General features: G+C 49.4%; 1 protein-coding gene across 1 annotated transcript; it reads left to right on the top strand.

Moving 5' to 3' along the window:
• The first annotated feature begins 2985 nt into the window (after positions 1–2985).
• On the top strand, positions 2986–6296 carry Gas1 (growth arrest specific 1). The gene has a single exon (XM_006999056.4). The coding sequence runs from the start codon at positions 3980–3982 to the stop codon at positions 5012–5014; it is 1035 nt and encodes a 344-aa protein (XP_006999118.2). The 5' UTR covers positions 2986–3979; the 3' UTR covers positions 5015–6296.
• The last annotated feature ends 6077 nt before the right edge of the window (positions 6297–12373 follow it).

The following is a 12373-nucleotide window of genomic DNA, read 5'->3' as shown; positions in this document are numbered from 1 at the left end:
TGTGGTAACTGGCTTCCCCAGAGCAAACACCTCGAGACAGATACCATAGAGTTTCACGTGACCTTACCTTGGAAGCACCAGAGACTAGTTACTTTTGCCATGCTCTGCTGGTCAGTGTCAGAAAGGCCTGCCTGTTGTTTTTAGCTAAGTTGTTCTAGTTACCAATAGCGACTCAGGAGTAGATATTGGGGTGAAAACCTGCTAGACCGAGGAGTCAAGAAGCAACGGGCTGACTTTCCTCTTTGGCTGGAGACCCAGCAAAGAGCATCTCTCCACCCCGTCCCAAATGAAAGAGACGGGGATCTCTAAGCCTGCCTCTACTCCTTACTGTGTCTCTCTGTCGGTATTCTTGGCTCTTTTGTTCTCTCTATGGCTAGTTTCTGTCAACTGGTTGCTGGCTCTCCCCCCTGATCCAAGGTTAATTTTATTAAAACACTCTCAGAGTTTCACAGTGTGATCAAATATCCCACAACACCCGCCCAGGATTCTAAAGAAAAGGAAACAGTCTGGTCTGTATCTGGGTGTCATTGGTGAGCATGGAGGGAGAAGAGCTGACGGCCACCTAAAGCGAGAAGCCCACAGGGTCTGCTTAAAGGACAAAGGGATTATTAAGAAAGGAAAACTCACAAGACAGACCGAAGGAATTGTCGCAGGGTCCTGGAAAAGGTAAGGCACAGTCCCACACTGTGCTTCCATGCCTGAGACTGCCCCCGCATCCAAGTCCCATGAGGGAGCCAAGAGAGCTGTGCAAAAAGCAAACAGTAAAAGGCTGTGTAAAAAGCAAGAAGAAAGACCACAAAATAGGTTTGGACTCAACAGTTAACAGCACAGGCTGTTCTTGTAGAGGACCCAGGTTCAGTTCCCAGCACCCACATCACAGCTCACCACAGTCTCTAACTCCAGTTCTAGGGCATCTGAAGCTTTCTCTGGCCTCTGCAGGTACTGTGTGTACATGGTACAAAGACAGACATGCAGGCCAAACATCCATATACGTAAATCGTAAATAAAATGCAAAAATAAAGTGTTTTAAGGAAACCACTGAAAGATAAACTGGAGAGGGGCAGGCAGCTAGAGAGCAGTGAGCCCCAGACACCGGCCTACAAACAAAAAAAAAAAAAGTACTTTAAGAAGGTGATTAGTCAGGCTAGTCTGTCCCATCAAGAGGCAGGCTGAGACACCACCAAAGGACAAAGTGAGGCTTCTGTCCTTGGTGCCCTTGGGGAGTAAAATGCCAGGTGGGTTCAGAACTGAGAAGTCAGTAAGTGGAGGGCAGGCGGGCGGGCAGAGGGTGCAGTGTTCACAGACTTGGTAGTCTTACCAAGTGGGAGCCTGTGACCCAGAAAGGTCTGTGTATGTGGAAACACAGCCTGTGGTGGCTGCCAGCTCCTCGCCCTTTCATGTCAAGGCCATGGGTCTGTAGAGACATCTTCAGGGTGAGCCGAGATCTTGGCCTCTCTTAACTCCCACTGAGACCTGTATCAAGGCTAAGATATCACCTGACCAGTAAAGATGAACCATTCTATAACCTCCAGAACAGAGACAGTCAGAGCATGTCCCTATTAAGCAGCTAAACAGTCACAGTACCCCCTTAAATTTTGTTGAACATGCAGATTTCCAGGCCGTCTTGGGGTCTAGCTGTCAGAGCCTCCAGGAGCCAGAAAGGTCTCCAGAAGATTCACCTGTGGTCTGTTTTGAGATCTCTTGAAAGGAGCCGAAACAAACACAAACTTGAAGATGCATCTCAGGTCTGGCCTCCTGAGGACCTTGGAATCACAGGTTGTTAAGGATAAAATGGATATTACCAAGTGTCTAACCTGAAACTGTAGGCCTTGAACTGCAGTGATCCTCCTGCCTCCACCTTGGATAAATAGGCTTGTTCATCATGCCTGGATAGTGTTTGAGGATAGGTTTGCGTTTGTTTTCTGCTACACAAATCAAAGCAGATAGCTCGGCTCGCATTACTGAGTCTGGCTCTCCCATGGTTTGAGGCAGTTACAGAGGCGGCGCAGCTTCCCAGCCTGGGCAGTGAGCTTTTTCCAAGAACTGGGTTAATCCATCTGGGTCTTGGCTCGGGCCCTCACTTTTGCCCTTTCAAATTCCCTGTCTCTTTGGAGAGGTGGACAGTCCACTTTCTGAGCGCGCTGCAGCTGGGGCTCCCTTTGCTTCAGCAGCGATTTAACCTTAAAATCTGTGACAGATGGAATTGATAGGCTCACCAAAGGAAAGGGAGGAAAGCGCGGTTGTGACAGGCCGCAGACTCGCGGTGCCTCTGGTGGCCAAAGGCTGCGTTGCGCCACAGTTAAGGTATCTTGTGAGAGTCCTGCTTAGACCGCAAAGCCAGCTCCGCTAGCAGCTTAGCTTTGAACACGCTGAGGAACTGAAATGTATACTTCACAGCTCGTAGCGGGTCGGTTTACCTCCGTCCTCTGTGCAGTGAGTGCAGCCGGGTGGTAGCGCTCAGCATCCCCATTGTGTTTAATTGCTACGCTTTCTCATTGCCGTTCGTGTTACAATCATGAATTAAGAAATGGATTCAGTTCTGTGGACTTCTCCCAGTTTGGAATCGACGCTCAGTGCCTTACCTGCCCGATCAGGGGATTAAAACCTGGTGGAAAGTGTCCTTCTTTCTTGCGATGGTGGTAATGGTTATGGTCATGATGGTGTGGGGGGGGGGGCAGAGAGAGACAGAGACAGAGAGACAGACACAGAGGAGTCCGCGTGTGCCTGCGCGCGGTCTGTGTCTAAGTTTCTAAAGTCTCGCATTAAATTCTCAGGACCCCCTCCCTTCGCTATACCCCCAGAGGTGATCAGGACTCAAAGACGCGGAGCCTGAAAATTAAAGTGACTTTCGAACTCTCTCTAATGCAAAGATGGGGGATAAGTGAGAATTAATAAAAGTGTCCCCCCCCCACCCAAACAAAAAGGGGGCGGGGGAAGCGAACAAAAAGGCTGGTGGCTGAGCCGGATGCAGGCAGCTGGCCCTAAGCCCTGCCCGCTGGCTCTGAGCGCGAGCTGAGGTTCGGTATCCCAGCCTCCTGAAGAGTGGGAGGAGCTGGGCCTGTGTCAGGCTCCCTAAGCCGTTCCTTTCAAGCCCTGAATGCCTGAATGTGAGCTGCCCACCGCCCTCCCCCCACTCTGCAACCCCACTCCAGCGGCTCGTAAAAAAAAAAGTTTCAACAACAACAGGCTGGACCAATAGCAGCGCGCAAAGCCCGGGAAGGGGGCCGAGCAAAGGGCGCCCGAGAGTGGAGAAAGGAGAAAGCGGGCAAGCCTGGAGCGCGCGGGGCCGGGGCTCGGCGAGCCGAAAGAGCGTTGCTAATGTTTTTGTTTGTTTGCTTTTCTATGCATGCATAATGAGGGGGCGCCGCGGCACCACACGGGGGCTCCAGGCCCATTTTTGTATTTAAAGCCTCGCGGCGAGCAAGTCGGAAGCCGGGCTCCGCGGATCCGCTCCCCAGGCTCCAGGTCCCCGAGCCGAGCCGCGCGCTCCGAGTTTCGGGGTCCTCCCAGCGCCTGGCGCCCAGAGCTTCCCGGAGCGTGGCCCAGGCCGGGGCGGAGGGGGAGGGGACCCGGCGGCCTGGCCGCGGGAAGGCGGGATGCGAGGGCTACGAAGTGCAACGCGCCGCTGAGCCGGGGACCGAGGAGTCGCCGGCCGCACGATCATCTGCAGGCGCCGAGCACCATGCACCCCCGGCGCCGCGCGCTCCTGCAGCCTCGCCGCGGCCCTCCGGGGCGGCGTTGAGCGCCTCCAGCCGCCGACCAGAGCCGGACCTGCGTCGCCGAGCCTCTCAGGGAGCCCCCGCCGCAGTGCCGGAGCGAACACCCGCCTCTATCAGCTGCCGGGCCGCCGGCATGGATGGATGAGGACGCCCATGCCAGAAGTGAGCGGGACTCGGACAAACTTTTCCAGCGGCCCCACTGACGCCGCCCGCGCCTCATCTCCGCTCTGCACCCTGTCCGGCGGCCGCTGCTGCCCGCGATGCTAGCCGCGCTGCTGGGCGGCGGCGGGGCCCGCACGGGGACCGTTCCGGGCGCCTTGCTGTGCCTGGTGGCGCTGCTGCAACTGCTGGGCTCGGCGCCGCGGGGCTCGGGGCTGGCGCACGGCCGCCGCCTCATCTGTTGGCAGGCGCTGCTGCAGTGCCAGGGCGAGCCCGACTGCAGCTACGCCTACAGCCAGTACGCCGAGGCGTGCGCGCCGGTGCTGGCGCAGCGCGGCGGGGCTGACGCTCCGGGGCCCGCCGGCGCCTTCCCCGCTTCGGCCGCGTCCTTCTCGCCGCGCTGGCGCTGCCCGAGCCACTGCATCTCGGCGCTCATCCAGCTCAACCACACGCGCCGCGGGCCCGCGCTGGAAGACTGCGACTGCGCGCAGGACGAACACTGCAGGTCCACCAAGCGCGCCATCGAGCCCTGCCTGCCTCGCACCAGCGGCGTGGGCCCAGGCGCGGGAGCGGGCTCGGTCATGGGCTGCACTGAGGCCCGGCGACGCTGCGACCGCGACAGTCGCTGCAACCTGGCACTCAGCCGCTACCTGGCCTACTGCGGCAAGCTTTTCAACGGACTGCGCTGCACCGACGAGTGCCGCGCGGTCATCGAGGACATGCTGGCGGTGCCCAAGGCGGCGCTGCTCAACGACTGCGTGTGCGATGGGCTGGAGCGGCCCATCTGCGAGTCGGTCAAGGAGAACATGGCCCGCCTGTGCTTCGGCCCAGACGCGGGCAACGGTCCGGGCAGCAGTGGCTCGGATGGGGGCCTGGACGACTACTACGACGAAGACTATGACGAGGAGCAGCGCGCGGGGACGGCGGGCGGCGAGCAGCCCTTGGACGATGACGACGGCCTCGCTCGCCCGGGCGGCGGCGCTGCTGCGGCGGGCGGCCGCGGGGACCTGCCCTACGGGCCGGGGCGCAGGAGTAGCAGCAGCGGCAGTGGAGGCCACTGCGCGACCCGAGGCTCCTGGACCCGGCTTGTTTGCTTGCTGCTGCTGCTGCTACTGCTGCTCGGGTCACACTTGTAGCCCTTGCGCCCCTGCGATCCGGCCGGTTCCCGAGCCGGGCACCTGTGGCTCAGGGGCCGGGGATGGTCTGGAACACTGACCACACTCTCCCTGGGTGGACAAGGGCCCAGCACATACCCCAGCCACCATGCCTGGCCCTCCACTGTGCGGTTTCCAGGCTGCAAAGATAACCGACTGATCTATCCTACCGCCTGGAATCTGCAGAATTCAGGACACCCTGCAAAAAGCAACGGAGGCCTGGACTGCTGACCGGTGGGAGTCTTCACAGCCCCAAGGGACTGGGGGAGGGGATGTTGAAGGGAATTAGGTTTGCAAAGGGGCCATTTTTTTGTTTTGTTTTTAAACAGTTTTCCTATGAGGGGACACATAGTACTGGTAACGACTTTAATTGCTTGTGGCCACTGAGAAACACAGCAATCGTAAGTAAATGGAAGAGTTCCCTTACCGATTCATTCCTGTACTCTTGCGCCGGGTGTGGAGCCGGCGATTGCCTTGTCTGGGTCCCCGAAATTACGTCTACATTATAACCCTAACCCCCACCTCAGTGCCACTGCCGCTGTTCTGATCGCTGAACACCACGTGTCTTAGAATTAAGGGTCCAAAAACCTGGCCTAAAGAGTTACCATGGTGTTGAACAATGCAAGTTTTTATCTTAAAGCTCTGTACTGCCATCTAGGAAAACCTCTGTGTGGTGTGTGTTTTGTCCTTTTTTTGTTTTGTTTTTTGTTTTTTAGTTTGTTTTGTTTTGTTTTGACCAAGAAATTCTAAGTTTGAATATGCAGAGATCGAGTATTGCCTCTGCCCTATCGGGGTCTTCCACCCTGGTACGTCGTATATAAACTGTATTAAAACTGGGGTTTCTTACCAGTTGCTGTACTTTGTATATAGAATTTTTATAAATTGTATGCGTCAGAAATAATTTATTTTTAAAAAGAAATTAAAAACTTTAAATCTGCATCAATGTTACATCACCCCCATCCAGGAAATGTATAGAACACATTGGTCACCCGGAACCCACTCACACAAGCCCATTTTAAAGTGTGCCCTGTGTAGAGCAGTCTTAAAAATGTACAGTGTATTTTACAGATTTGAAGTAACGTTCTTATTTTCAAGAGAATTTATGGACATTGTAGAAATGTATAAATGCATTTCCAAACTGCCTTAAACATTGTATTTTTATAGACATCATTTTTAAAGTCCTGTGTTTTAAATAACTATGACTTTGTGTATCTTTTGGTTGTTTTATTAAGAATGCACACATCAGTAAAGAGTTTCAACAGTGGCTTCTGTGTGGCTGCTCCCCACAGTCATACTGTGGTTAACCCGGTGGTGGGCGGGAGGGGGCTGGAGGGGGCACTGGGATTCAATCAGACATCAAGTGAAATTAAAGTGCAGTGCAAAATAGAATGTGAGCTAATGCCTTTAATTTAATGAACAATTAGATGTTTGTAAATGAGGCAGCTAAAACAATTTGTAACTGGCCTCTGCTGGTACTGTTGGCATTTGTGAAGAGAATTCACAAAATATTGTCTCTTGTGTGAGGATAACCTCCTCACTCAGAGACCCACCCTGCACACCCCCTCCCTTTTGCTCCTGACCCCCAGGAGTGTCCTCTGCCTTCTCATTCAATCAAACATGCCAATAACATCTGTTACCAATAGATCTAGGAAGCCTACAAGACTCAATACTTCAAAGCCATTTTCACACTTTTGCTGGAAAAAAAAATACAAAATTTTGTTACAAAACATTGAGGCGTGCAAAAGTAAACACACCATGGAGGGAAATAATCACCAGGACTGGTAATATTGTCCTGAGGAGCTGTTGAACAGTGGGCTGGAGGCTGGGTTTCCGCCAAGCTCCTGATGCACACTCAAACGCCCTTACATAAATAATTACACTCTTAAGCTGTGTCGAGTGCTGATACACTTGACCTTGTAAATAGAAATGTTTGCAGTAGGAATAAACTCCGGCATTGGAAAATCTTTTAAACATTAACACAAAAGAGAGCAGTCTGTCCTCTGGGGATTTGAGCCCGAACCACGGCGAGCTAGGCACTTGCAAGGGGGAAAAAGTTTATTTATCTTCTATTCCTGGTGTTTATTTAAAGCTTTTCATTTTAAACTCGGTGATTGGAAGGCAAGTCAGGAGTTTAAAAGTCACCACAAATAAACTTTGTCTGAGGGGTCGACAGATTAGCAAGATCTGGTGTCTCTTTATTTGATATTAGCATGTGCTGAGAAAACAACTAGATTTCTCTGCTGCCTAAAGTAATTAACCAAATTGTGCCCTTTCCCATTCCTTCCCACCTACTCCCACCTCTGCTTTTGAGGCCTTTTTTCTTTTGCCTCTCTCTTTTCCTTAGCTGTTAGTGAGGAAGTCCAAACTTCTCTTCATGTCCCCCAAACCAAGATCCCCCATGTGTGGTACCAGAAAGTCATCAGCCTGGAGCCCAGGAGAGTAGTGTGTGGTTAGACCAAAGTCACCTGAATGATTGAGCAAGCATAATGTTAAAACCAAGAGCAGTGTTTTTTTGTTTTTTTGGTTTTTTTTTTTTGGGGGGGGGGGACTAAACAAAGAGTATTCCTAGGGGCTTGTAAGGGAAATCAGATTTTATTTATTTTTCACTTTTTTATTTTTTATTTTACAAAAGGACTACAGGTTAGCAGTGCTCCTGCACTTTTGCTTAAATATATTTAAATCCTCTCCGTAACGGGTTATTTTAACACATTCTCCACTAGAAGTTAAGTCTTTGTCACAGTAAAAGCCCAGTTCTTCCCAGTAATAAGTTAGACAGCACCGGGAAGGGCCTGACAATTAACTGCTACAATAAACTCACGACTTGATTTTACAGGGTCCTGTCAGAGGCATCTGCCTAGAATAAATCATCACAGCCTACTCTGGGCAGGAGGGATGTGGCTTTATGCTTTCTCCCTTGAAGAAAGTGAACATTGATCCATGGCCCACTTAAACCAGGAGATGCTCTGGCCTGGAGTCCTCGCCACCGGACAGAACCAGTGCATTTCAGAACAGATCACAGAGATGTAGAGCAATGGTTTTCAAGAGTATGGTGCCTCTATACCACCAGTCAGTCCTCTGCTTCCAGACAGAAAAGATTTTTACAGATGTTGACATCTGCAATATCTTGAAGTCTCTAGGGAGGCCTTTGGAATTCTGGACATTTGGCAGGCTCAGATGTCTCTTAGAGATGCCTGGAAGGGCCATTAATGAGAGAAAAAAGGTAGTTTTTTTTTTTTTTTTTTTTGTTTTTTTTTTTTTTTTGGCTTTTCTGGACAATTTCCAGGAAGTTCCCCCACCCCCACCCCATGAGAGGCAGGGTTTGGATTTCATGTCTAATCTATCTCCAGGCTGTTTCCATCTCCTCAGTGAGTAGGTTGCAATTCTCTGTGACGGTTCATTTGTCTTTGGAAGCACTTCAGTGACAAATGTTTAAGGGAGTGTAGGACAATGGTCAGGAACAAGGGGGGCAGTTCATTGAACTGAAGTGACCATACAGTAAATAGAAGAGGTTCAGCTTCACTGCTCACCCGAGCACACAGCAAGGCTTTTGTATGTAACCACAATGGACATAGCATAAGGTCTCTGTTGATTTTTAACAATATATAGCAATGTACACGCGAAAGCCCCATATGTAAAGTGGGAAAATGGCCCTAGGGAAGTGAAGTTGTCCACTCAGGCCACCTCTATACTTGAATAGAAGTCCTACAGTCACCCATAAGGACTGGACAGCTCCTGGTCCCAAGTGTCACATAGTGTAGAGGCCATTGAGCTCTAACATGTTCCAAGGGGACTAGAGGTCTCTAGTGGTTCCACAGGAAGACGGAATAGCATCCCTTTCTACCCTGGAGAATATGAACAGTGATAGAAAGCAAGAGAAAGAACAGAGCATGGAGTTAGGAGGTCATGTCTTTTTTTTTTTTTTTGCCCCAAGCTCGTGCATTTACCTCATCCCAACAATGTTACACAGGCTCCAAAGTCGGGACCCTAGAATGCCATAAGAACTTCCAGAAACATGCCACAAATTCTCAGCTTTCCAGTTTAGACTTTTCTATATGAGCACTCAGAACACAACTGGAAGCTCCAGAATATAGTCTGTGTATCTTTTCCAAAGCACAAAAAGGAAAAGTATGCCATCATTGTTTTCTGACCCCTCACACCAAGAAACACGGGCAATGTTGTCAGTTGACCTGGCTTTCTCCCAGCTGCTCCAGGGAGGATGGTGGGCGAGCATCAGGTTACACAAGCAGTGTGGCCTCAGCCGAGTCTCCAGTGGGGCGCTCTGCGTGCCAGTTAAGTTGGACATCACTGTACTCTGTTTGAGAGATTGCTTCTGGAAGAGAGTTGACAAAGTTCACCCTTGACTATCCCGATGACATAAGTAATGTGCTGTTAGCATCAATAACCCCCAAGGCATCCGTTTAATCGATTTCGTAAATAACACAATGATCTACTACAAAATAGTGGACTGTATACACTATATTTTGGCACAAAGATGGTCATTCTCCCACTAGTAACCAGGGGCTCTAAATAAATGATTTCAACAATGTTTTATTAAAGGCGACAAGAGCCCTCGAGCTGCATTAATCGGGGAGAAGTCGAGTGGCACCTTTGTTATGGAAATGCTGAGCACATAATGGCAGGGCCAGACAATGTGCGGCCACTTCATTCTTTCAGCCATGCTGACACCTCTTAAAGAGGAACTGCAGGGAAGGATGTGGGAAAGATTTGCTTTCCTAGGAAGCTCTCAGCTCATATTTTGGAGAGCTACCTCCAAACCCTGTGTAAAATGAGGAGGCCAGAGGGCTGCTGAGAACATGGAAGGGTTTCCACTCCTTATTTCAGGGGCCTAAGTTCCCTACAGACTAGGTGTCTACTTCCTTTGTTTTTTAGCATGGCATTTCCCAAAAAATATTTCACCAATTGTTTTGAGTTGTTTTTAAAATGGCTCAAAGACTCGATCATGTTATGTCATGTATAGCTTGGACAGGGTCTCTTAAAGCAAATTGAAGCTATCTGAAGTCTGTCAACAGGTAAATATACACAATTATATCAAAGACATCTTCATCTGTGACCAAAGATGAAATAGTAGTGTCTGACTCCAGCCCCTCCTTTGTGGACACATTTCTGGTTTTTATTTTTCCCTCAGTATCTGTCTTATTAAGGTACCTACAGTGTCTAAGATCTTGGATATCAGTTCCTGAATACTGGAGAGGGCAACATTCCATAAGAAATTTACTGTGCATTTTATCCCTGATCAATCACTACTGAGAACCATGTCCATGTCTCTGAGATGTGACCCTTTCTCAGACAGAATTCTTTTATGACATCGATGTCCCTCAGTCTTCAGGTTTTGCCTGTCACTTCTTGCTCATTAAATAGTTCCACCTATTTGGAACATTTTTTTAAGAAGCTTTGAACATAGCTTGTCTGGCTGAGTATAGTGGTTCACACCTTTAGTCCCAGCACTCAGGAGGCAAAGACAGGTAGATCTCTGTGAGTTCAAGGCCAGCCTGGTCTACATAGCAAGTTCTGAGACAGACAGGGCTATACAGAGAAACTCTGTCTCAAAAGGGGGGGGGGGGAGTAGCTTTTCTGTTGACTAAAGTTTTTTCTGTAATACTGAACATGTAGAAGGGCATCCGACAGGTACAATTCCACAGACATCACTTGGGGAAACTAAACACAGTGGGATTTTTCTCAGTCAATATGGGTACAGAAAATTTTATCACATAATGAAAGAAGATGGTAGGACTGAGAAAAGCTGGAAGAAAGTGATACAGAGGCAAAGCCCATGGGTGATAAGTGCACTGTGTATGTACATGTATATGTGGCCACTCATCACTAGAGTATGATGTGGGAAGTAGCAGAAATGAAACTTAAAAGACGGGCTAACAGAAGCTTTGAAGGTCATGACTGATATGAATTTCACTTTGCACAATGTCCAAGACAGGGAGTTTCTGACTGAGTGTCTGAGAACAGGGGGCAGCTTTTGTAACAGGACATATGAACTTTTTTTAAAGAGCTGAAGATCGGAGCAGGGCCCAGTGGACAAGCATTGGGGAGGATGAAGGCAGACTCGAGACGTTATGACTGGTTAATGTGGGTGTAAAGGGAGACAGAGGCCAGTGCAACGGCCCTGGACTTCCAGGCAAGATTTGGATCAAATCGCCTAAGAGAAGAAGTTTGAAGGGTGAATGGTATTTGAGATGTTTCAGGATATTCTGTGGTATGTGCAAGAATCTGAAGCTTGAGGCTGGAGCCTGATTTGAATGGGGTTCATGACTAAAACTTAACAGGGAGAGGATTGGGGCAGAGTGGGAAACAGGTCAGTTTAGACTGACGATTTGAAGAGCTGCAGTCTGTCTTGGCAGGCAAGACCTGGTGGCAGGACCTAAAGTCGTTGGTCACATTGCATCTGTCCTTATGCAGAGAGGATGAATGCTGGTGCTTTTTATCCAGTCTGGGGCTCCAGCCTGTGAGGTGGATCACCTACACTTAGAGTACGTTTTCCTCCTCGGGTACCCTCTGTAGAAACATCCTCAAGACACACCCAGACATGTGCCACCTAGGCAATTCTAAAGCCAATCAAATGACAGTGAAGATGGACCGTCATGGGAGCCCAGAGCTACCCAGCCAGGAGGAAGACCAAGGAGGTCTAAGGAGTAGCAGGAAGACGAAAAGAAAAGGAAATTTCCGGACACAGACACTTGGGTACTAAACTACATCAGAGACAAATACAATCCATGTAGCTCAGCAAGCAGAATGGAGCCACTGGATTTCCACAAAACAGCATCATACAGAAAAGACTTCATCAGTCACGTGATGGTGACACATGCCTTTAATCCCGGAACTCAGGAGTCAGAGTTAGGCAGATCTTGAGTTTAAGGCCAGTCTATGGAGCAAGTTCCAGGATACCTAGGGCTACACAAAGAAACCCTGTCTAGAAAAACCAAAAAGCAAAAAAAAAAAAAAAGGAAAGAAAAGAAAACCTTTCATCATCATAACAATAATATTTAAATGATTGTAATAATAATGTACAGCAGTTGCAATTACAACTAGCTCTGGGGAAATACAAATGACCAAGATTATAAAATTTCATTCAAAAATGATATTGATAGCCGGGCGTTGGTGGCGCATGCCTTTAATCCCCGCACTCGGGAGGCAGAGCCAGGTGGATCTCTGTGAGTTCGAGGCCAGCCTGGGCTACCAAGTGAGCTCCAGGAAAGGTGCAAAGCTACACAGAGAAACCCTGTCTCGAAAAAACCAAAAAAAAAAAAATGATATTGATTGATATTACTGCATGTTGTACACATGTATTGACTGAATAAATGCACCCATGGC

Source organism: Peromyscus maniculatus, chromosome 5, assembly GCF_049852395.1.
Source record: "Peromyscus maniculatus bairdii isolate BWxNUB_F1_BW_parent chromosome 5, HU_Pman_BW_mat_3.1, whole genome shotgun sequence".
In the NCBI taxonomy this organism is placed as follows: Eukaryota; Metazoa; Chordata; class Mammalia; order Rodentia; family Cricetidae; genus Peromyscus; species Peromyscus maniculatus.
This window is presented reverse-complemented; position numbering and strand designations above follow the sequence as displayed.